Source organism: Anser brachyrhynchus (assembly GCF_964034855.1).
Source record: "Anser brachyrhynchus genome assembly, chromosome: 10".
NCBI lineage: Eukaryota > Metazoa > Chordata > Aves > Anseriformes > Anatidae > Anser > Anser brachyrhynchus.
This window is the reverse complement of record NC_137705.1, coordinates 17,671,336-17,697,078: the sequence shown is the minus strand read 5'-3', so window position 1 is coordinate 17,697,078 and position 25,743 is coordinate 17,671,336. Positions and strand designations below refer to the sequence as shown.

The window sequence follows — 25,743 nt, the reverse complement described above, 5'->3', positions numbered from 1 at the left end:
GGACAAATTTTACTTACAACTGTGGGTTGATTTTTGTAGATAAAGGATCGCAAAATGAACAGTGATAATCTCTAATAGTTCTCCTTGAAAATTAAGTTATTTTTTGCTTTGTAGAACTTCTTAAACACAGAGATTAGGTGATGCCTGTTACATTTTAGGGTTATAATGACACACTGAAAACAATGAGAGAGAAAAAAAGAAGTAGTACATGTACAGGCTGTTTCCACGTTGTCTTCTTAGATAAGTCAAATCGTATTGCTACCTTGTGTGCCCACTGTTACGTTTTAAGAAAAAAATACTACTAATAATAAATAAGAATAATAATATCTTGGTTTTGGAAGCTCATATTACAATGAAGAATTGAAATTCAAAATTCAGGAACGCGGGACGCAACCTTCCTCTCCTGCACCAGAAAACACATCAGGTTCAACTGCATTTGCTCCATCTTGGTTTTCTTTCTGAATTACATTACCAGAGCAATGGGCAGAGGACAGATCGTGAGGCCGACAGCCCTCTTAATGTGGCCGAGTGGGCTGCTGGCAAATTGCTTGTGTCAGATAAAGCAGCAGTTTCTGCCCCTTGGCCTGAACAAAAGAGCTCACCCCTGCTAGCGCGAAGGCCTGCGTGCAGCCTGTCACACCCAGTGCTTACAGCTCTTACTTTTTTCTGTGGGAGGAGGTGCAATGATCACAAATCACTGAAGCAAAGTATAGTTTTGGTCTTCTTTCCGTTAAAGAAAGTAAAGAAAATCACTTACCATTTTGCTGAAAGCAGTTGCAGTTATATTCTTCCATTGTTTTATAAGGAAATCAGTTAGATAGAGGTGACCATTTCAATGTCATTTATTATTATTACTCTGCTAGGTTTATTTGGGCTCCCTGCTTGACATGTTCTGTCAGGTTTGGATTTTTAAATAATTTTAAAGGAAAAAATCTTTGAAGTTTCATGTAGCAAATGCAGTAATGCAGATGGGTTGTTTTAAAGCAGCAAAGGTACCAGGTACCACTAATGTTTTAGACTGATCTCTGTGTACTCCACTAGAAAAACTCTTATCCTGCCAACTGTCTAACTGTTCACTTTTATTACAGTATAGTGATCTTGTCCCACTGCCAAAACTGGAAATAAGGCAGAACACCAGGAACACTCTTGGAATAATGGGAGGGTCTAGGGATACAGGGATCTAGGCCTTGGCTGTATTTATCTCTGTATTATTCTAAAAGGGCCATAAACTCTGTAGGGGTGGATCTTATTGCAAGCCCAGAATATCATTCTGTTTATGCAAACATTTCTTCTGAAATGATTTTGTTTTCATGCTCTATCTAGCACAGTATTAGACTACAGGTTGCAGAGAAATCTTCTCTTTCTTGCATACCATACTCTTTTTACCACTGCTCTGTAAACTTAAAATTTGTAAGAGACAAAACCAAGAACTAGGGGAAAAAATCCTCTTGAAGTTTAAAAGTTGGATGTACCAGGAAATGAAGTAATAACCTTCCCTTGTCAACAAATTACCAATTTTCCTTGGTTCAAAAATCTAAGTTTTTCTGATTCCTAAATACAAAGATCTGTATGTTGCGTTACCGGACATGAATTTTGTTTAAGAGCACAATGAGCGTGAACCTCCTGAATCCCATACTTTTTTCTGCTTTTAAGAAACTAAGACAGTTGCCCAGTTAACAACTAAGTTTTCTCTGGATATGATACAGGTTTGAATTGATGATTGTCTGGAAGATACATATAGATGAAGAAGGGAGAACTACACCTGTCCTGGACCTTCTGACTAAAGTACCAGAGCAAGGTACCATCATTCTCTGCAGAGACAAACCATTTCTGAACTTTTAAGGAGAATGCCTATCCCTTTCTTTGCCCAGCATCCATTTAGATAAAATATAAATATATCTTGCAGAGCCCAGCCAGACCAACAAATCCAAACTAGCAAACAGATGAGCTTCACCTCCTGCATATTTACTTTAAAGGGGCTTGCAAAAAAAGTGTCTTCTTTTAGACAGCAGATAACCTGTCTTACCCTAAAATGCAAGCCTAACAGCTACTTTCAGTAACAGCATACCTGTTTGAAAATAATGTTCACTTTTACATTATTCTTGTAGTCTTGGAGCAGAAAATGGGACCTATTGAAAATGCACCTACCTGCTTCCGAAGCATGCTGCTGTTGTTTGGAATTGAGACAACTATCGAGAATCTGATCAAAGTGACTGGCTTGGAAAAATGAATTCCAGCATTACTTATAAGAGGTAGCAATTTCAAAAGTAGTTTTAATTAAGATATTGTGTTATGCAGTCTATAGTTTTATTGAATATAAACATTAAGTTATTTTCCATTTAGAAACCATACTCATAAAACATGCTATCTGTACAATTATGGCACGTTATATATAAATTGTCATGACATGAAAATAAATACAGCCATTTAAATACAAAAATGCCAAATAAAATAGTTACATGTACAGAGTGATTTCATTATAAATTTATCTTTCTGAATCATTAATGTACCAGAGTGGTTTATCTTTTTAACATTTTCTAGATAGCTGGAAAGTGTTAAAAGATCATGCACTGTCAAAATCAAGTCCATAAAAAGTGGAAATTTCATTCACAGCTCTGTAAAAGTACAGTGATTTTAAAATGACTAGAGAACAGTAAGAGACTCCTAGAACAAAGAGTTAAATAGCTTTCTTATTAAATTAGGCTGGAGGCAGGCAAATAATTTGAAGATTTTCAATAAATATTATGCTAAAAAAAATGTAATTGTATGAAGTAACTTTTTTCCATAGCATAAGTTTTGGGTAGAAACAGCATTGAACTAAACAAGAAAGGACCATTATTACTGTCATAACAAGAAGTTCAGTACTGCTTGCTGTGAACACTAGTTAATTTTTTGTTTGTTTGTTTTACTTATGGGAAAAATTCTAGTAGATAACACACTATGAAAGCACCACATTTCATACCTTTGTCCCTGAAGAAGCAAAACAGAATAGACAGACATCTTGTAATCTTCCTTCACTTCCATCAGAGGTACCATTAGCTGATTTGTGAACTGTCAGTGTTTTTCAAGAGTTACTGCCAAATGACATTGTCCAAACCAAATCTATACAATCTGAAATCACGTACTTCTTACACAGAGAGTAACAGTTGTTCCTAGAATCAAGGATCAAAGATAAGAACTATGTGGAATCTTGAGTAATTTTAAGAGACTTCCTTTTCAAGCCCATAGCTGCTATAATCATGCAAAAGCAGTGCTACTGCCTGGTCTGTATGTTACTTATGACAAAAGTACACAGCAGTCATGAAATAGGTGTAGAAAACAAGAATTAAACCTACTAATTTCAAAGCCATACTATGTTTATAATACCATAATTTTAATAAGCCACTATGTGATCATTGAAATAGTCTCCTACTGTTCTGGAAGGTTAGGAAAAACTGACAGAACAGATTGGTTTATGTTAGAATCTACAGTGGAACAATGCCAGAGATTAAGTTTTGATGAACAGCAGCTCTGTAAAATATATCATTAGATATAAGGCAGACTAATTTCAAGTTTGGAATGCAGCAGAAAGGCAAAATTCATTGCTGCTTTACCCACTGACATATTACTGGTTTAGCTAGTTTTGTGCAACCTTTATTTCATCTTTATCTCTTTCTTGCATGAAAATGAAACTGTTTATCAGCAAACACACTTCTGTTTGCATACGAACTGTGTTTAAAGTTACAGCATAAAAAAAAGCTGCAGATAATCTTTCCCCAACTTCTCTAACAATTGGAGGGTTTCTGATATTAAAAAAATGGACCTCTTTTCTCCTGGTTTTCTTTCAAAAGAATGGGTTATTACCATTGTTAACTACAAGCTTATTACACTGTTGTAGTATCACATTTAAGTAAGCGCAGCCCATGACCCTATTCCAGAAAGGCATACTATCACCTGGAAGTGGACTATAAGCCTGCTAATATAATTCACTTCCCACTACAAAGCCCTACTGCTGTATGATTGGTGTTATTCTGTATTTCATGTTTCTTCCTTGATTTGAGCCAATCTACAGCATTTTACAGTTTTGCTTTTTAAATTTCAGGTAAAATGGAACAATTCAAACATCACATTGAGATCCTAATATAAATACATTTTTTAAAATGTTAACCTACATTATTTTGAAAAAATATTACCAGTGATACTGTATACAGGTAACAGTAGCCGTGTACAGATAACAACATAGCAGTTCACTGTAGCTTGAATAGCATCTCTCTGCACATTTTAGGGAGTGTAATCCCCAAGCATGTGGGAAAAGTGGCTATACATTTTATCACACTACCCACAGTTCTGAGTGTATCCTCAGTTTCCAACTCAGGATCTTCTTTGCGGATGGCTTACTGCAACATCTCACGGGCTTTCAGCTGTACATATCAATGTTTACAAAGTAAAGTCATCGTCAAGTTGCTGAAGTAGTGATACAAACTTAGTTCCAGTACTCATCATGAGACAGTGACCCCCCCCCAGCTTCTGATACTGTCACCTTTTTTTCTGTCACTTAAAAAGAACAAGCCTAAAAGCAGATGGTCACGCTACACAATAGGTGGGATGTCAGTGAAATAATTCCACACAAATGCAAAAAGCAATTGACACGTTCTGAAAGACCTAAAGTGATCTGGAAAATTCAGAATATATTATTCCTATCGCTCAATTTCTATTAGGTAAGAGCGAGCTGTGGTTTCACCTTAAATAGCAGCACATAACATATAGAAAATAAAAGACCAATATGTCAGACAAGTTAAGCTCAGCTATCACATAAAATTCAAAAATGCTTACCTTTAACCCTTTTCACTTAGTTTCAGAAGCTTTAGGTAGATACAAAGTGATCATAAAACTTCTGGAGGCAGTCTGGTTGTTCGTAACCTCATGCATTATTACTTAAGTGTTCTGCAATAACATGGTAGTTCCATAGATCAGTAACACTTGAACAACCACTTCAGTTGTATTTTCAGTGGACTTAATGCTAAAGTTTAATATTAGGTTTTGTCAGAGCATTTCTTCTTCCTAGTAGGTATGAGCACAAATGCCAAGGCAATTCTCTTGTTAGTAATTAGGTTTTCTATGTTAGTGCAACACCTCAGGAAACCTGTAATTCTGTGCTCTTTCAATTCTAAGGAAGTGGACTTTTAGTATTATTTTGATCTGTCCTCTAGTTTCAAGGTATGGCACGTTATCTGTTCTTTCATATTAAATACATTCATTTAGGTTACATAGCAAATGCATGTTTTAGTGCTATTCCATGTCTTTGAAAAGGCATACCAATTAGAAACCATTTCTTAAAGCAAAAAACATTCACAGCTGAAAAATGCACCGAACACAATAGAAAAAAAATCACCATAATTGTATTCCATTAATCTCTCACTTTGCAGTGTGTTCAAATGAAAATAACCTTAAGGAAACAGTTACACTTTGTGGAGAACTAATGTGCAGTCTTCGTTCTCCTTGAAGAGACTGGACATAACTGGGTCATCTTTGGCCTGTACATTCTTCAAATAATAGTTTACTATCTTGCCATCGAGTTTGTACTGATGAGGAATGCTTTCATACGGTTTAAGATCAAGGTCCAGGACAGAAACAGAGAAAGTGAATCTTGATTTGGATGCTAGTACCACAGGTCTTTGCTCAGAGCTGGAAAACAAAACCATATTGCACATCTGAGTCACCGAAATTAGGATTTTTCATTCACATGTCCCAAGTCCCCTTACCAATGTGACTCTCGTATTTATTTTACAACTTTCATGAAAGCCTAAGAAAATAAATTTCAATGTAGCACTTAGGAAACTACAGCTCTAGCTTAAACAGTTTTAAAGTAAATTTGCTGGTTCTTCTTCCAGTCATTTTCCTTTCAGCTTCCGTAGAGTTTAAGTCAAAATGTTACTCACAATTAGTCTGTCTCTGTATTTAGTGAATACACTAAATATCACTATTTCTAGGTGAGATTATATACAAATCAAGAGCCTTATTAACTAGCAGAAGCAGAAGAAATTACAAGCAAGACTTATTGCTGACAAGTCAGAACAGGTAACACTTCGGCAAAGCCTCTTGCCTTACAGTAGATGTCACCTCCTAATTATTGCCTTGTTTCTACTGATATGCTTAATATAGACTTTGTTTTCTAATTAAACAGTTAAAAGCAACTCATCTAGAAAAAAATCTCTCAGATGAGGACAGCAAGGCAGAAAAATTCTACCTAGTTAAATACCATGTATATCTACCATGAACAATCAACTCAAACTTCACCATGGGAGTAAATATAAAAGCTTGACCCTTTTATCAACTTAAAACTCTTCAAAAACAGACGTCTAACCCTGTCTTAAATCAGAACCCTACCTTACCAATATGCCCACAGCCAAATATTTGGACACACACATACACAGGAAAAAAACTTTTCAACAGTTACATGAATTTACTGAACTGTGTAAATGAATCTTCAGATTCATAATGACTATGAGTCATTCAAAAGCAGATAACTCTTACCATTCGTCTTGTAGACAAGGTGAAAGGGAAATCATGATGGAGCAGTCTTTAGCAGTCATCGCTATTCTGTACTGTTGCACCTACACAACATAGAAATGACAAGAATTTTCCATTATTATTTGTATTTACCTTTATATAAAGCATATACCGTTCTTTATGTTCTTGCAAAAGGCACTGGTACACTTAGTATATTACTATGTTGGTAGTTAAAGAGCTGGAAATTATCTCTATAGCAGATGTTTAGCAAGAACAAGTGCTTTTACAGCATCCTGTGTAAGAACCGTGTTTATTTCTACAGAAATGTCTTTTCCTGAAGGCCAGAGAAGCATCTGGTCATGTAAATGCCTTCTCAGCCTACCCAGGAAATAACCAGCTTTTTTTTTTTTTTTTTCATGAACAGGTGCTAAATATGTTTGGTTTTAAGTGTTTCTGCTACATAACATACAGCTTGGCACCCTGTCAAAACTAAGCACTTTTACCTGTACAAAATTCTAACAAGACAGCGGTGATGCTAACAGGCTATCCATCAACTTCAGTTACACAAGTGTTTATTAAAAACTGTCAGACAAAAGTTTCAACAATATATACAGGAAAAGTACCTTTGTTAATGCAAATGCTATTGTCCCATCGTCTTCAGTTGAAAGATCTAGCAGCTTCTCATAAAACGCTTCATTGTAAGGCCCATCTATCTGTAATGTACTTCTAAATAAATTTTAAAAGAAGATTTACAGACAGCCAAGATGATTCACTGATTGCCAGTGAGATCTTTCTTCAGCAGCCCAGATATTCCGATTAGAACATACCAACACGAACACCAGTGAAGATGGCAACAGGTTAATTAACACCGTGACCAGTCCCTATTATCCTCATTTTGCTTAAGATCTGCTACTGTTTAGGTTTGGGTGTTTGTTTTTGGTTTGTTTGTTAGTTTGTTTTTAAGATGAATCACTCTTAATTCACTCTCACCTGTGTATCACAAAAACAGCATTTTTTAGTGAAAATTGTAAAGTTTCAAAGTTTGTAACTGTGGAAGTTCTCAGAAAGCCATACTGAAAATAGTGGGGCATAAACTTTCTTATGAGACCCTGCTCCCCACCCCCCGGTTCATACTGTGTGCAGGTACTTGATGTGCTAGCAATGGAATGGCTTACTCGGTCTCCTTCCTTCCTATGTTAAATACCTGGACTCCTGAAAATATGAACCCATAAAAATGGAGTTTTAGAGCATACAAACACCACATAGACAGAAGACTACATTTTCAAGTGACTTGCTTCACATACAAGCATCCAGGTAAGCCACACTGCAAATGATTTAAGCAGAACTTAAGGCGAACGCATTGCCTGCCAGAAGATAACCCTTCAAATTGCAACAAAGGAACCCAAAACACTCGAAGGGGCACAAAGCTGCACCATCTTGTAAGTGAAGCCAGAGTGCCCTCTTGTGAGCACTGGCAGAATTACAGGCAAGTTACCCCCTCAAGAATGCAAAAAAGTGTCAAAGTTCAGGCTTTTTATAGTGATTATTTCAACCAATAAGCCTTATTTTAGAACAAATGTAGCAGCTTGCACTATTCAATATTTGTTCACCAGGCATGATATATAGCAAGATAAAGATTCTTGTGTTTCAAGTATGATTTGATCACTTGTGATCTGGCATTTTAAGCTATTCTTACTCTTAACAAGGTCAGGCTGAACAAGAGCAGATATTAATTAGTCCATTATCCCTTCAAATGTTCTGTTACATCCTGCAAGTTCAGTTTGGATTGTTGCTGAATATCAAATTAAGGGTTTTAAAGGGCAGGTAGTAGGCAGACCAATACAACTTGAGAATGACTGTAAAAATGCCATTATTACTGCATCTAATGCCATTATCATCTTCCATGTTATCTGGCATTTCAAATTAGAGATTCAGAACGTGCAATACCATTAAGGACGGTGACATACAACATACCAAAAGATAACAAACAGTTGCATCTGCATAGATTCAGTCTTGTCTGCAAAGCTATTTAATCAGAACTGAAGACACCAAATCTTACCTCTCTTCAGGAAACTCCTCTAAGTACTGTTCAACTCTAGTGTACAAAGGATAGAGTCCTTCAATATCCAGCATGTCAAGCATCTGAGCCTGAAGGGTTTTATAAAGGAGACAATCCTTCGGTAAGCCAGAGCTTTCCAATTTATGTTTACCTAGAAGAAAATATATTTTCAAAAAAGGCAAGCATGATGTCTTTGTTTTGCTTCATTTTGCTATCACACGTACTTGTTTACAAAGCAAATCCAAATATGCTTCAGACCAGTCAAAGAAAAAAAGCCAGAACTCTTCCATTTCCAAACACTAACATAACAGGTGCCTGTACTTAATTGCACATTTAAATAGCACATATTTGGCTGTAAAATGCCACACTTGGTATACAACTCTACAAATTATTCAAATGAAAACAAACACTTCCATTGCAATCTACTTGTTCACATCTACAAGAAATTTTTTGCGAGTTTTAAGCCACCACAAATTTGGTTTCAACAGTACAAACTGCTGGCAGAGAGTAATCTGGCAAATCAGAGTCTCTCTCGTATAAATTGAATCGTATTTGATATTTGTGTAAGATAGCTCTTTCTCCACACAGTACAGTAAAAAGCAACCAGCAGTAAAACAGATCTTCCTTAAAGCAGATCAAGAAGCACGCTATTTGTATAATTGGAGTAACTAGCAGCATCTTGAACAATTCAAACTTTACGAGGAAATATCATGATTTACAGTCTTCCAGCAGCACTCATTTCCCATTTTCCCCTCCAGTATTCATACCTTCTCTTTACCAGGAGTGGTGTAGCAGAAGAAAAGAAAGTGAGCTACACCCTAGCTGGCTAGTCTGACAGAAGGAGCAAGGAAAGGCAAGAAACAGGTGCTATGTAACAAACCAACAAAAGCAGCCAGACTTCATCACATACAACATAAAAGTTCCCCAGTCATTTAAAATAATCTATTACTGTTATCAGCTCAAATGGGTATTTTCTTTAATTTATCCTCCGCTACCTTCTGAATTCATTTTTATCCCGGTCAGCAGGTACAGTGCTAAAAGTTCTCACTGCAAGGTCACATTAAAAACAATTATTTAGCCGCTATGCAGCTCAGAACTTTTTTTTTTTTAAAAAGAAGAAATCACTAAATTCCCACTATTTCAGTTCTCACACCAGTATTAAAGACCAAACGAGAGGCAAACATCCAAATCATTATGTGATAACAGTTATTGACACTGTTCAAGTAATTATTTCTTACCATTTCTTACTAGCTCCTTATTAAAAGCACTTGCTTCACAGTAGCTTCTTCCTTGTGAAACGGGAACTGTCTTCATATCACCTGCCCTGCAGGCATCAGTACTACTTAGTAGCGTCATAGTTATAACATGGATTAGTTCTTTAACAATTGTCCTTGTACAGTGTGGTCCACTGACCAATCCATTTGAAGGGAAAAAGAAAGGTTTTAAGTGACGAGCAAGTTCGTTCCAGTCAGATACACATTCCTGATCATCTTTACAGCCATAAATTAGTTCCCCGTTCTACAAATGAAAAAGAGAGATTGAGACACTTCATGAAATGCAGTTACTCATACTTAGTTAATCAAAGTATCAGATTTAATGTTTTTGAATAACACATGAAAGAGTTAGTATAACAGTATACATACAAATACACCCATTCCCAATCTCTTACAAATTTGCCCTCTTTAAGTTTACTCAGATACCCCAGGTAACAACCTTTGAATTAGGACCAGAAATAAAACAAGCCATTTAAGTCACATGCTACTTACTCAACTTAATAAACTGTAAGTAATCAGAACAACAGAAGTGAAATGATACTTAGCTAGTTTTCCTATTTCTTCTTTTTGAATAATGTCAATAGTGAAAAAGTGCAATGTTAAACAACCTTCTTTTAAAAGCCAAATAGGAAAAGGAAAGCTATAATAAAAAGGGACAGAAAAATCATGATATTTACCTGCAGTCTAATAGTAAAATAGGACAGTTCATACAACTTTAAGTAATTCAAGTAGTTGGTTTAATACTTGAATAAATTGAAAATAATTTTATTTCTTAGAATTAATCTGAAAATCCACATAATCCATCACTTACTGCTTTATATTTTCCCTACATTACTTCCACATAAAAAGGTGACTCTCTACTTCTTCAGTGAGGCATGGTGTGCATTTGACTTGCATGATTGTTGTAATTTCCAAAAATACTTGTAGCAACATGCGAAGTTCTCTACCTTCTTGGTCCTGAGGCATACCAAGTTTTAAAATGGTCATCTTTGAAAGTCTTTTTCTATTAGTTGTTCCTTGGTGATTCATTCCAACTAATTAGTTCTGGGAAACTCTTATTTACCTGTCCTAACTTGAAATCTAACTAAGGATTTTTCCATTTGTCCATTCTCTTCTACTTCATGGTCCGTTGGTGCCAATTAAGCAGTATCTTGACTGTTCAAGTGCTGAAGTCAAGTTGCTTAACAAAGGCAAAAAAAAAAAAAGGCAAGACAGAGATGGATTTGATTGCTTACCTTAAATATTTTCAAGTTGTTCTGTGCCTCCTGTAATAAGCTCTTCAAAGCAAAGTGCATTCTTTGTTTATTTCTAGGCGGGGGGAAAAAAAGCAAATAAACATCCAAGAATGTTTTATCACCACCATTAGATATTTACACCTATGCCTGGAGGACTCTAAGTCAGAACAGGGCACCTGAAGTGAACACGCCCATTAAGCATTGTTACTCACGCTAAAGTCACTGCAAAGACAAGTAACTATTGGAAATTAGAATTTTAAATCTGGGTAAATTAAAACACTTCTGAGGTTTCATGTTATGTAGCAGAAGGTACATTAATTAAGGAACTCTGATTCCTGAAATAGGTGTTAAGAGGCATATAGCACCAGAAATACTCACTGTGAAAGTCAGACAAGCAGGCATTAATCATTTTTAATGCTACTGGGAAACTTAAAGTAATCTGAGAAAGAAATCTACAATGGATTTATTTTTTTTTTGGCAAAAGCACAATCAAGTCACACAACTCCTTACCCTGAGAAGAGATCCAATGGGCAATATTTACTTGGTCGCTTCCATTTTCCATTTGCTACCTGTTGAAAAGCAAAACTACTCTTGTTAATCACTTTCTGTAATAACTGTTCTCAGTTATTTTAAGGCAGGTGTGTGGCACTAATATCCTCTCTTCAGAAGTCCCATGACATTTACACCCCTTGGACATACAGCTCATGACTACTAAGTGTCTTCATTGTCATATTTACCTCAAATCACTCAAACTGCATTCACAAATGGAAAGTAGGAAAAAAGGTCACATTAAATTCCAATAAGGCACAGTTATATGATTTCAGACACATAATGGACATTGCTCAAATACATTCCACATGTTACATGTTGCTTTGGGTACATACATACATACATAGGGTATGGGATGCCACTATGCATTCACTGAGCTCTATTTGAGAGGAGATTTGACATAGGAATTTACCTAATCAACAGCTTCAATAGTCCCCAAAGACTAATATTGTATTTGTTTGCTTCCAACTTCCCATAGAATTTTTTCCATCTCTCACTAAACAGATTCACGCCCAGCAACTCAAATGCACATCCACCTCCCATTGTTAGTCATATCAGAGGTTTAAGCAACGATATGCAAGTTTCAACATGAAATAAGATTAGAACTGTGAATAAAACACAGTGCTGTCAAAAGAAAGCAGGATGAAGACCAAAAAAAAATTACCTTTAGATGCTGATGCATACAGTAACGACACACCTTGTGCTTTATCTCCTGTGAAACATGGCTGGAAAAAGGAATGAAGCCACACTTCGGCTAAAACAAACAAACAAAAATGATTACAAATAGAAATGCATTTCTTTATACAAAGGGCACACAATATGCAAATCTTCCAAGCATTTACACAGAAAAAAATTATAAAGCAACACCTAATACTTAAACGTTTTATATATGTCACTGTATATTATTCCCAATTTTAGAGTACTCATAGAAGAAATAAGGACATGCAAAATTGCTGTGGCCTACAAAAGAAGCCTACTGATATCTGGGAATTTACCACGTTTCAAAAGATCAGGAATTTGGGGAGGGAGTGGGTATGATATTTTATCCTATGGGTCACAGCAAAAGCAGGGAGCTATGCCATATTCCACTGCTGCATTTCTTCAAATCTGGTCTGGTCAGTACACGCTTAAAAACTGTAAACGAACAAAAAGACAAAAAAAAAAAAAACAGAAGGATTTTCTCCTATTCAATACCTTAATCTCTATGCAGAGGATTGGCCGATGTTCCACAAAGCGATAGGTCTGCAGCCTGGTAAGATTAGGAAGGCACATTGCATAACCACTAAGTGTGTCCATATCTTTATCACAGCGAGACTCTAGAGAGAAAAAAAAAACACCACCAAGAAAATTAAGTGTGTGGATGTTTATTTTACACTGTAGTTATGTTGTTCAGCAGTTGGGGGAAGAAAGAAACGAAACAAAACACACACAACACAAAGGCAGGACACAGTTTAGCAGGATTTAGCCAATTATGCACTTGCATAGATCTGGCCTTCCCATTAGCAACACCCATTTTCTCTTTCCTCCGAAGTGTCATAAAGAGTGCTTCAAGAGCTGCTTTTTATGGCCCATTTCCAGCTCATCCTAAGAAACTTAGCAATGTGAGGCCTGAAACAGCAAAGGAGTGGCCAAGGTATTCAAAGACATGATCTCATGTTTGCTTACTAAAATTGCATGCAGTAGCTACCATCCCTGGGCTCGTGGAAATGGACAGGCATATCAACAGTGACAGGCAGAAGTTGAGGAGAAAGTGTAAAATCTAAACAGAATCCACAGGTGGCTTAGCTCAGTTCCTCAGTTTGCATGTAGTGCTTCTGCAAGGTTTCAAACATTTGTCCCAGGCTTGAAATCCACATGCAATGTACTAAAAAAAAAAAAAACTGATAGGAAGCAATTAACTGAAGAACCACCTCTCAAGGAGAACCAGTCTCCCTAACATTGCAGCGTTTACAACAAAATAATAAATAGGACAAAAGCAACATAACAGAAACAAAAGTTAGGTTCCTCCTCCTTAAAGGAGGATTCCTGACTCTATGATAGTTTATAGCAAGAATTTCTTCTATTCAGACCACTCAAAAATAGTATTTTTGAATACAGTCCAGATAAACAGTCTTGAGAAAAAAAAAAAACAAAAAAAAACAAGCAAGCAAAAAGGTTTCAGACTAAGGTTACAAGGAATTACATAGATTAAAGCCTTGAAATAAACTCCCTCCACACACCTTCAGGGAAAGGTAACAGGACAGAGAAAGGTCTGTGAGATTTTAATTCAAATTTAATGAGAACATACAATCCTAGTTTTTCAAATATCTCTGTTGCTAAAAAGACAGAGAATACATGCGTTCAGTTAACACCATCTGTTCCTAAAAAAAAAAAAGCCCATTCTGAAAAACATATCACAATAGAAAACAAAACAAAAAAAAATCACAGAAAAGGAAGCCTCAGTAGGCACCAGCCTGCAAACACATGTAGTACTTCGCTAGGATGAGCAAGAGGAAACTTCTCTTTCTCAACAAAATGATCTTAAACAAAGTAACTAAATTCTATCATTAACTTCTACCAAAGTATCATTGGCTTTGTAACTTCTGTTTTTTACTTTAGCAACTTTTATTAGGCACAGTATTTACTTACCTTGCTGGTTTCTGGCGCTGTGAAACCGTTTCTCAGAGGTGACAACAAGTCAATACAGAGTGACCTGCCCTTTCCATAGGTAAATTAAGTCACTTTTTCCCAGGGATCAAAGGCTTCAAAGAACTGGCTACACTTACCAAAGGATTTAATATCACATCTTTCTTCAATGAACTCTCCTAAAACAGAAGTTTCTGAGCCTTCTAAAGAAGGCTTGAGAGAACAGTATTTTAATACGTATCTTCTACCTCCCTCACTGATCTTTCTAAAGGACTTCAAGAGCAAGGTAAAAAGCTTGTTCAGGAATTAACAAACACAGGCTTAAAGTGGATCCCTTTCTCCAATTTGATGAAACCACTATCAGATGCAATTTTAAAGCCTGGAACACACCCATTTTTCCACAACAAATTTTCAGCTTTTCATTGTTTTGGTACTGAAAGAAGTTCCCTCATGTTCTGAGTTATGATGCTTTTTTAACTTTATCATAAAGCACAATGTTTTTATAGCTTGAGGAATGACCCTCCTTTAATGGGGCACTTACCTGGCCTCTCTGGCTGAATCTTTAAACAGAGCTGTCTTACGAAGTCTAAAGGCAGTTGAATAATTTCCTATTAAAAAAAAAAAAAAGTAAATATATGTATTTCAACACAAAGATTAATACCCAGTTTGGGTGTCTTAAAATGGAATACCAAAGTTCAATGGACATTAACAGCAGTATACTAAACTATACAACCAGCAGCCGCTCCCTCAGGTTAACCACCTATATGAAGACCTGTACCTGAGTTCACATACAACACTGTGAAAACAAAATGGAATTTTAACAAATGCGTGAAAAAAGATCATTTTTCAGGATGACTTTAACATTCATGAAGAAACTTGCATCATTTCCCAAATGAAACAGTCCCACTTCTGGCCGATGTCTCACTCCCCACCCCTCCAAGGCAGAATTGTGCCCATCAGGTTCCAACCCTAACTTCCCCACTCAGGTACCTGATGGTCAGTTAACTAGATCTCGCCACCTTGAAGTACACGGCAAGGAAAAGTTACCTCTGACTGCACACAAATCTAGACTGTTTGTGTGAACCAGATTCCTCCCCTTGTTTTGCAAAGATAGTCTCAAAATCTATCTTTCTTACCTCTCACCTTATACAGGGCCAAGAAATGACCACTTTTTTTCAGTAGTAGCTTGAAACCGCTCAAGCTACAGAGTATAATCCAATCACCTCATCAGCACAAAGCAGGATCTTTGTTCTTAACCAAATGCTTCTTGTGTGTGTAGCTTGCTCAAATCTGTAAACCCTATTAATTGCTTTCAGTGGCATTCAGTGTTCCCGAAAAGACTGCATAGTTTACAATGCATAAGCCATTTATTTTAAGAATAAAGCATTTACCCCATGGTGAACATAATTCTCCCCAAAGAACTGCTTCATGACATGTTTTCCAAAGTCTACGATGTTTTGCAGATGGTGTAGTATTTCCTCTGAAGTCTGGAAGAAAGAATCGTAGTAATTAAATTATGAAATAATGATAAACAACACTCAAGGATACATACGCGTACTAGTCATAGACTTAGCAAACCAATTAAGTCAGTACATGTTGAAATTAAACGGACACACACAACTTGTGCTACATTTGTTTCCCCACTGCTCTTTAAGAGGCTGGGATGGCCACAAAAACAGTCAGAGAAGATGATTATTCAACTTATGTTTCAGAGGAAAAAAGGACAGAGAAAATTAAAAAAAGTGGAAGGTGGGGAGATTACTCAAGATCTATTATGAGTCCTCAACAGCTCAAAGATCTGTAAGTAAAAGTAGAGACACAGCAAGCCTCTTCACCAACAGGTTGAGTTCAGGAGAGGCTTTGTGTCCTACAGAATACTTCACTTGGAGGTTCAGAAGAGAATGGCCCAAAAGACTGAGCCAAGTCCCAAACCTTTGCACAAACAAAGCTTGTTACCTGTCCCAAATGCTGCCCTAGACAATGAAAACTCTTAGTATAGCACCATCTTCCATTGATTTTACGCTGTGCGTCTATAAGGAAACACCAAAGTTCTTCCACAAGATAAAAATGCCAAGCTAGACAGAAACAAAGCTGCCTGAGTACCAGCAGCAGGATGGCCACATCGGCGCAGTCTCGCTTGGACAGACTTCTGCACCCCAGAGAGGCAGCAGAGGGCCCGTACACGAGAAGCTTTACAGTATGATCACATCCCCGGTACTTTAGCATACTCTGGTTCTCTGCACACTATTCTATTGGTACTACAACCTCCAAGCTCCCTTCCTGTATCTTTTTCTGGAAAAACACTCCTTTGCCTACACTACAAAGCACTGAACCATACAGATGTGCTCCTGGGATTACGTTACAGTAGAAGAAGAGGAAGTGCAACACTGATGTCCCAGCTAGAAAATCACAGAGGGAAAAAAAAACATCAACAGGAGAAAAAAAATAAGTTTTGTACTCTGCACTACAGAGCAGAGTAAGAGAAAATAAAATGCTAGGAGGACTTCACTCAGGCAATGACAAAGACTGGAGGGAGAACCAGGGAAAAACAACATCCAGCACGAATTAAATGTGTAAGGAGGATAAAGCAGACCATCACTAATCAGGCAATTTTATTAACTTTATTGTATAATGCCATTACAATAGGTAGATTTTTTTTTCCACCAGGAAGGGTTACCTAACAAATTTACACCAATTGCATAACTCAGATTATTTTGTTACCATAATTCAGGCCTGCTGAGACTGTTTAATACCAAGTTTAATACTCTTCCCTTAGCGGAATTAATTTTCCAGACTGAAACAGCAATTCACAACACTGCAGTACACCGCAACACTTCACAGAATGAGAGGCTGCTACTGTATGTTGCTGCAGTACTCCAGCCCTTTACTTCAGTAGCACACAGTACTACATACTGTTACTTTATTATGGAGTGCGCTACAAAAAAAATAAAAACAAAAAATCCTTTGCAGCAAGTAGGAGAAGTCAAATTTTCTCCGAACACTTGCACAGCATTTCTATCATTCTATAAAGGCCAGGACAGCACTAATTCTTTAAAATGCCTGGCATACTGTACGTGGAGTTATTTCTCAGAACAGCTCTCCCTGAATCCCTTTAAGAGAGCCAAAATAAGCTTGGAGCCTCCTCAGAACAGGCAATCTTCCACTGCTTGAGTTTTACAACAAAACACACACTGATGGTGCCTGAGTAACTTTCTCAGCTGCAGTCATCTGGTCTAAAGAAGTGCCTTTAAGAGACAATAATTAATAGGCAACAAGTGAGCAGACCACCCACACGGGTACGAAAAAGCCTATTTTTAAAGCAGCATTGCTCAGCCTGCGTTCTGCAGGAAGGCCAGCACCCATCACGAGTGCTGCGCACACCTACATCCACGAGAGGTGGCTGCCAACAGCCTGAGCTCCTTCACTGCTCCCCACACAAGGCAGAGAGCAGCGCTGGGTACGTCCCTGTTCCTCTGCCCTCTGCACTCAGCCTGCTTTGACACCTGCTCACATCCCCTTAACAGTAAGTGTACTGGGAACGCTGCAAACAAGAAATAAAAACCAACTAACAAACTACTGGAGCACCACCTTTTAACATTAAAAAACACAAAGATGAAAAACTTTGAAGGACCCACCATTCCTGCCAGTTCATTTAGCCAGAAACGCCAAATCTCAGAGGTTCCACATAATAAAAAGGCAAACATCCACTCGTACAAAAGACTCATGTACACTAAAATTAGCAACATGCCATTGAAGCCATTCCATGAGTCCTGACACTTGGTATTCTACTCAAGAAATGTAATCCCCAGTTATATTATTTATTATCAGTACTTTTCATTCAAACACTTAATTGTAACAATAAAATTATAATTTGTGATAATATCGCCTTGTTTGACTACTAAATTATGTAAATTATGTAGTCATAAATGCACAGCAGTACTTGGACTTTTTTAATAAAACCTTTTCCAAAGGAGTTAAACAGCAGAGACTGAGATGCACATCTGAATTTCAGTATGCCCCTTACTAGGAGGTACTTTGCTTCAGCTGGTTCTTTCAGAGTTGTTTACACTGGATGAGCTACAATGTCACATGCAGAAATGTATCACCTTAGATCCTAACTGATCTGGCACTAGACAGGAATATAAGTTACACCTAAAAAACATTCTTCTGTATTGCTGTCACATTGCTCTGTCCAAGTTTGTCCCAAAACTCTGCTTCTGTAGGGCCGCACTCATTGCTACATCAGATACAACCCAGAGGAACACCTGCTGCGATGTATCTCTACGCTTGGTGGGATTCTGAGCAATTTTATTCATCTGATTATGCAGGAGAAAAAAACCTCAAGAATCTGTGCACTGTTCAAGAAGTAAAAGAACAGCATGCCCAAGCCATTTTCCCTTGTGTTTCACTATTCCAGTCCAGAAACCTACATGCACACCAAAGAAGTTCACAGAAGTATCATCAACTTCAATTCTGAGATACCTAAATGTGAAGTTACTTCCTAGCTTCCATTGCAATTTCTTCCTGACATGTCAATTTTTAAAAAACAATTAGGATGCAAGAATATCTTCAGACTAAACAAATAAATAAATGCTGGTACCTCATGTGTTTCGTTCTTTAAATAAAGAGCCATAGACTGCTTTGTATTCAAGCCATTCCCCGCATCTCTCAAGTAACGTGCCATAAAGACTACTCACTAGGTTAGAGAAACGGCAGAATTTGAACCTCCTGCCTCTTTTGCTCTTTTATTTTTTCTGTGGGAGCACTGTGCTGACACTTCATTTTTACCCATCACCTTTGATTCTTGATGTTTTTTTATCCCTTTTAAAGCAAATCTAAGGTAACCCCCTTCAATTCCTTTCTCAAGCAGAAAAATCTTGTGCCACAGTCCAAGAAAATGGAGGCTGTGTCCTGCTCTGCTCTTTCTGCAACAGATAGGGCAGTGAAGTCGCCCAGTGACAATGGCCGTTCTTGCAGTATTTCCTGCAGCACCACTGCACTCCCACAGGTCGATAAGCAACATTAACACTGTCCCCGTTGCCACAGACATCCTTACAAAAACCATACCTTCTACACATTCATTGCCGTCTTAAAATTTGACCCCCACAAAGGTCATGGTATCAGCAGTCACATAATCTTAGTTACGTAAGAAGACCTCAAATTTCCTTCTGTTGCCAAAACTCCTGAAACGCAAGCACATTTCAAAACATCCCCTTTTTCTTACTCCTGTCGGTCGCAGTTCTTTTGCAGGTTTCCTATCTCTCCTCAGATGGGTTTTTTTTTTTAGCTTACCTGGGGGCTTTTATCACCAGTACATGTTGAATCTTACCTTATTCTGGTTTGGGGGAGACTTCAAAAACCGCAGCACCACACAGCGCTAAAGAAAGATGGGAAAGAATATTGATTTCATTAGTATTTAAGTGCATCAAAGTAAATTTCATCTGAACACCACAAATGTCTGATTCCCCAATCTAGCTCATCTAAGACACTGGGGAAAAAAAAAAAAGAAAAAGGCATTTTAAAGGGTTGATTCACTCAACTTGAAATCAAGTACATCAACTTCTGCTCCCAGATTTGCCACGACCTCCTCTATTGACCTTAACAAGGCAGCCACTCTGTTTCCTGTCACCAACTGTAAAAGGGAGAACACTCCCTTAGCTTCTATCACTGAAAGTCTGCTGTGTCAATTTTGACTGCCTGTAAAAACACAGCATCAAACAAAAATACAGAAAAACACCCTATTGTTTTTGCCCAAAAGGTCTTTGGAAAAAAACTACTAAAATATATGGTTATAACACTTTGTAACACTGTGCTGATTTTAAGGAGATACCTTTTAGTTAGCAGCAATAGCTACACAGCTCTACTGATACTATTGATATTAGTACTGAGAATTATTACCACTGAAAATATCAGGGGAATCTTTTTCATGCTATTGCATTACTGATTCATTCAACTGATTCTTTACTTGCAAATCCTGTGTGCAGTTGTTGCCATAAGGTTTTTTGTCTGTTATCTTAAATGCTTTAAGGATTGAACATCAAAGATAGAACATGCTTATCTGCATGCAAATGAAGGGCCAAATCCAGAAGAGAACAGATTTCTTAGGAAGCTGGTGCTACTCTTCACACTTTGAGGATTGGATCAACTAAACCCTAATGTTCCCCAAATTTCATTCCCTATATATACCCCCATAAGCCCTTACAATGTTTAACACTATTTTCATCAATGCACTATTTACCACCAAAGTGTTAAGTTAATTGAATAGCAGTCCCATACAGACAAAAAGATGAGAAAAAAAACAAACAAACAAAAAAAAAAAAACAAGAAACCAGACAAACAAAAAACCAGGCTACAAAATCGAGAAAAAAAAATCAATGCATTAAAGTAGGAAAAAGTAACACATGACACATCAAGAGGCTACACATCTTTTGAAGAATTAAGACAAGCTAGAAAAAAATAGTGAATTCAAAGGAAAAACTCTGCAATTTTTTCTTTTATTAAAAAACAATCCTGCAGTCCTTTCTTTGTAAGTACTTTCAGCATTCAGTTAGCAACAACAGCCATCAGAATATCAAATATGACTGCCCTTATTCTTCAAATAAAGAATTTAAGCAAAATTCTTGCATGAAAACACAGCAGTTTGGTAACTGGTAACAAACATTCCCACCGGAGCCCATTACCACGCTGGAGCTACAGCCAAACATGGCCAGTTGTTAGAGGCAGCTCAGTGTGAGTGGGAGCAGCAAGGGTACAGAAAGCTGCCTCTCACAGAGCACATCGGGATTTTAACAATTGCTCCACGCTCTAGAAGGGCACTGCATCAAGGCCCAGCAACGTGAGACTTCAGCCTTAAACATCTGCTGAAAGGCAAATACTTCTTTGGCACCCTACCGTGAAACAATTGCTTGTCTTTTACATCATAACTAAAAGTTGATGCTTGCCAATAAAGAGAGAAGCTGTAAGAGGGGCTGCAAAAATGTGCTGAAAGAAGTCACTGGAGAAGACAAATGCGTGTGTGCATGCACACACAACTTTTGTCTTAACGTATCTTGGGAAAAAACGAGTTGCTGGTCTTGGTCCCCAGAAAGTCTAATGATCATCTGCAGTAATTTTTCTTCTCTAAAGCAGTTACTATAGCTATTATTTCAATTTTACTTAAAGAAATCCAAACACTGCTTGCAGTTAAGCCAAAATAACAAAATATGACTGGCATCAATCTAGGCACTTTGGATTAGGCAGTTGCACCATGAAGCCAGGATTAAAAAAAAAATTACATTTATTCCTTCACAGACCGGTATTTGATATTGGACTAAAATTTTTTGGAAATATCTTTTAAACTTCTTTCTCTTAAGACCAAGCTACTCTGCAGGCCTCCTGAGTGGGGGAGTTTTCACAAGTTAAACACAACTGGGACAACTCTATAATCCTGATACTTCATGCTTCAGGAAAAAATTAAAATTAAGATTAAAATTAAATCAAAATAAACAGAACTAGTTTGCATCACTGAGGCACTTTTGACTTTCACTCTCTTGTTACATTATTAACAAAATCTGTTTAAGAGAGAGTGCCTGTGCAAGAAACAGGAAAATTTGCAAAAAACAACATCAACAACAACAACGACATGTATTTATGTATTTTACTTCTACTCTACCACCTCAGCTCACACGGCTTTTGAGTAAGCTTCTGTACAAGAACATGAAGAATTGGCCTGTCCAAACATAAAGCCTGGGAAACACCACCTCAGCTTCTGCTTTTCCAAGTCACCAGGCTCACGTCATTTGTTATTACATTACTGTTATTCTAACCAGAACAAGTGACGTCTTCTTCCGTAGAGGCAAAACATTTCTCTGATATCTGGTTCTGCAACTGCCCAGTATAACAGGAAAAGATTCTTATCTAGTTGGTCACCAACTGGTGTTCACATACGCGAGGTCTTCTGGTAGGAACCAAACCCCTTGAGGGAACAACTAAGTCCCAAGAGGACCCGCCCCTCCCGCCCCCTCCCTCCCTCCACAGCATCTCCTAAGTTGCGGTGCCTGGAACCTCACCGGTGCTTCCGTGAGCACTGCACGCAATTTTACAACAGAAAGTTATTAACCTCTCTGCTATCCTCTGCTGTCAACATACTTATGTGATGAAGGCATGTGCTGTACAAGCAGAACAATAAAACCCAGAAGAGCTTTAAAGTTGTTTGTATAAAAGTCGTGAGCTTCCAGTTGTGAACTACAGGGGGAAAACACTCTCAAAGACTGGTCACAAATCTTTCCTACAATTAACGCCAAATAACTCGTTGCAATCAATTAGACACACCGCCACCTACTACTGCTTAAGGAGATGAAGGGATGACGCTGCTCCTCCGACTTTTACAAGACAATACCCGAAAATGTTGCAGAATTTCTTTATACAATAAAAACTGACTAATTTAGAGCGTTTGGTGTCAGGCACAAACTGAAGCACAGGAGGTTCCAGCTGAATACGGGAGGGCACTTCTCTACTGGGAGGGTGACAGAGCACCAGAACAGGATGCCCAGAGAGGCTGTGGAGTCTCCTTCTCTGGAGATCTTCAAAACCCGCCTGGATGCCATCCTGCGCAACGTGCTTGGGGTGACCCTGCTCGGCAGGGGGGTTGGTCTAGATGATCTTCAGAGGTCCCTTCCAACCTCAGCCATTCTGTGATTCTTTTCCTCAACCCAAAAAGTTATCAAGAACTTACCCAAAATAGCTCTACAAATGTCAAACTTGCTACTACCACTGTGGCTATTTAGTGCAACTTAGTCGTAGTAGATTTACGCCAGTGTACAGCCATTGCACCTACAAAAAGTGCATTCTGTCTAAATTTCAGTCAAAGGGAGAGGTGGGGGTTAAGTGAAGTTAAACAGGACTGCTATACAAGCCCTACTTGAAGTTACTGATCTGCAAATACTAATAAATGACATTTTCACTGGCACCAAAGATGAACTACGGACCTATTTTGCTGATATTTCTGCAGTAGAACATTTGAACTGCATGCAGTATATATGCTAGCTAAATTATCCTGACATTTTCTATTCCAAATTCATGTTCCACAAGCCCTTTGATTCTAACTTTAGTTTGAGGGATTTAAACACAAAACAATGATTTTCTATGCAGAGAATCCACCACGGGAGGGAAGCAGACGGACAAAGAGGTGTCACTGTCACATCTCAGAGAAGACAGCTGCACAGAGGAGTGCTCCTTCCTCTGAGAACTAATAAAACCCAATAAAGACATGTCCTCCACACTGCCTAGGAACTCCAGTCAAAACTTATCTTTATGATACTCAACAGATGACATTTTAAAGGTCTCCTCATCCAGGGTACCGCTGTGGGACACGAGGGATGAACACAAACTAAACACTGGAAAATTCCATAGCTTCTGAAGGCAGTACATATGGTAATATTGGGTAAAAGTGCAGGTTTCCAACTCAGTTTTGTTCTGTATAAGAACGCGGATAAGATCACACAAAACAAAGTGAGGAAAGCTACATTTCCTGCCAGTATGGAGGAAGTTTAGCAATCGCTCACACAAAGCGCAAGGAAGCATTCAAAAATTGGAACAATGTTCTTCTATTTGGCATAGGAGCCCCCTAAGAACAATCTTCTGATCTCTTCACGTGAATAAAGATTTTCTGCCACCGCACTTGGCTTGACACCATTCAGTATTTTAAGCCACTATTTGGGAGCAAACACCACCCCAGGACTCGCTACGTGCAGCAAAGCTCACGCGCTGCATCAGACTCCGGGCACTCCATTACTCCGTTCCGTCCAGCTATGACCTGGACCACGTGACAGTCCCACAGGAACCCAGGTTTCACTGTACAGCGAAGCTTTCTATAACCTTGCAATGTGCAGGTGGTACCAATTCCAAAAGAATTGTATGAACTTGCACTAGCCATGAATGAGGAAGCGTTTGCCCTCCAGCTAAGCCACCTGATCGCAGTACCTGTAAGGACGCCCAGCGATACGCCCCCCAGCGAGCAGAACGGATCACCTCTTGGTGGCCACCCTCGGGCACGCACCGCTGCAGCTGGGTAACGCAGTACACGGCCTGACACCCTAACTGTTAGGGAAAAAAAGTAGTCCTTAACATTTAACAGGGCATCAAATACCTCATTCCTCTGTCAAACAGGTGAGTTCTACAAACAGGAACATGAAAACGTGCGCTGAGCTTCCTTCCTCCACACTGCTCCAAACCTGCAGTTAGCAGCAACACCTCCAGCACCAGCAGGTACAGCCAGGCGCCTGGCAGCCTCGGTGATGGAGGAGCAAGGCGCTTCAGGAGAACATTATCAGGGAGGGGGAAGCAATTAAAAGTCAAAAAAGTAAAAAGGGATGTTGCTGCTGCAGTCGGTGTCACTGCCACACCAGCTGCAGTATCAGAGCAGAGATTCTCCCTGTTCCCGTCTCATGCCACAAACACGTGATGTTTTCACATCTGCATCTACAGAACCATCTGAGGCACTAACGTTGTGAGACGAGTTTTGAAGGGTATTTCTGCTTTTCTGTTCTTTCTGCTCTCTTCATTCACTTCCCCTGTCTGATGTCACCTTCCCTTTCACCTCAGGAAATACACCACTAAACTGCACCGCACTCAGAGCACCCTTTCAGTGCAGAAACCTGGTAAAGACAAAGTAAATTTAATAGACCGGTACAATATGAAATCAAAATTCTGTATCAGACATTGACTCAAGCAGCTGGTTTGGGTCAAAAAAAGAAAAAAAAAAAAGCTCTGCAGCTAATCCACTGCTCATTTGCAAATTTAAAGTCTTTCCAACTTCTAATTCTTTTATAATAAAAAAGCTCTGTAGACTGTACTCAGGCAGAGTTGGTCCAGTCAGTGATGGTATCGACAATCACAGTTACACCTACTTAGCCAAAGAATCAAAAGTAAATACAAAACTGTCTTCCTTTTTTGCAGTGATTATAGATGCATATCTAAATACTAGTTAAACAAGCTTAACACAAGGAACGTACAGTTTCACGGGTTTGAGTGCCACTCAACTCAAACTAGTAATTGCCTCCTATTCCTAAAAACTTAATTGTTGTTTACAGCATGGCACACATCTCTTCTTTTCTTCTCCACTGATGACACACCTTGATCACATACTTGGCTTTTCAGCTGGATTCTGTAGCTGCTTGCTTCGGGAAACTTGGGCAGAAGCTCCTTTGCTCGCTCACAATAAATAAATACATAAACAGTTTTCCAAGTAATTACAGCTAGGAAAGAAGGAACAAAGGAATGCATTACATTTAGTCATGAATCTGTTTTCTTGTCCTTTTTCTAAATAGGCAAATAGAATGCACTTGGGGTGGGGGGGGGGTGTCGCTAGACAGTTTATGTTTAGATACGCATACCCCAAAAGAACACAATGCTAGAGAAACAAGGTCAAAGAAATGCCCTATAATGGCGGGGTGGGGGGGGGACACAACGACACACGACAGAAGAGGGTTTACTGGTCCTTAACTCCCATTAAAGTTTATGCTGGAATCTTGGT

At 38.3% G+C, this 25,743-nt stretch overlaps 2 protein-coding genes across 10 annotated transcripts in view; one reads left to right on the top strand and one right to left on the bottom strand.

The window, feature by feature from the left end:
* The window catches only part of CENPP (centromere protein P), a 137,870-nt gene extending 135,266 nt beyond the window's left edge, over nt 1-2,604 (top strand). For all 4 annotated transcript variants that reach the window (XM_080606691.1, XM_080606688.1, XM_080606689.1 and 1 more), the window contains exons 8-9: nt 1,707-1,798; nt 2,109-2,604. In XM_080606691.1, coding sequence (XP_080462817.1) covers nt 1,707-1,798; nt 2,109-2,230 — 214 coding nt within the window. In that variant the 3' untranslated portion in view covers nt 2,231-2,604. The remainder of the gene's footprint in view (nt 1-1,706; nt 1,799-2,108) is intronic.
* IPPK (inositol-pentakisphosphate 2-kinase) overlaps nt 2,286-25,743 on the bottom strand; it is a 35,909-nt gene continuing 12,451 nt past the window's right edge. For 5 of the 6 annotated variants that reach the window (XM_080606672.1, XM_080606670.1, XM_080606671.1 and 2 more), the window contains 12 exons: nt 19,561-19,608; nt 15,623-15,718; nt 14,773-14,839; nt 12,801-12,922; nt 12,271-12,360; nt 11,568-11,626; nt 11,058-11,130; nt 9,787-10,066; nt 8,549-8,699; nt 7,113-7,215; nt 6,514-6,593; nt 2,286-5,664 (listed from right to left, as the gene is read on the bottom strand). In XM_080606672.1, coding sequence (XP_080462798.1) covers nt 5,439-5,664; nt 6,514-6,593; nt 7,113-7,215; nt 8,549-8,699; nt 9,787-10,066; nt 11,058-11,130; nt 11,568-11,626; nt 12,271-12,360; nt 12,801-12,922; nt 14,773-14,839; nt 15,623-15,661 — 1,290 coding nt within the window. In that variant the 5' untranslated portion in view covers nt 15,662-15,718; nt 19,561-19,608 and the 3' untranslated portion in view covers nt 2,286-5,438. Of the gene's footprint in view, nt 5,665-6,513; nt 6,594-7,112; nt 7,216-8,548; nt 8,700-9,786; nt 10,067-11,057; nt 11,131-11,567; nt 11,627-12,270; nt 12,361-12,800; nt 12,923-14,772; nt 14,840-15,622; nt 15,719-19,560; nt 19,609-25,342; nt 25,578-25,743 lie in introns of those variants that run through there. The other variant, XM_080606673.1, reaches the window with a different exon arrangement.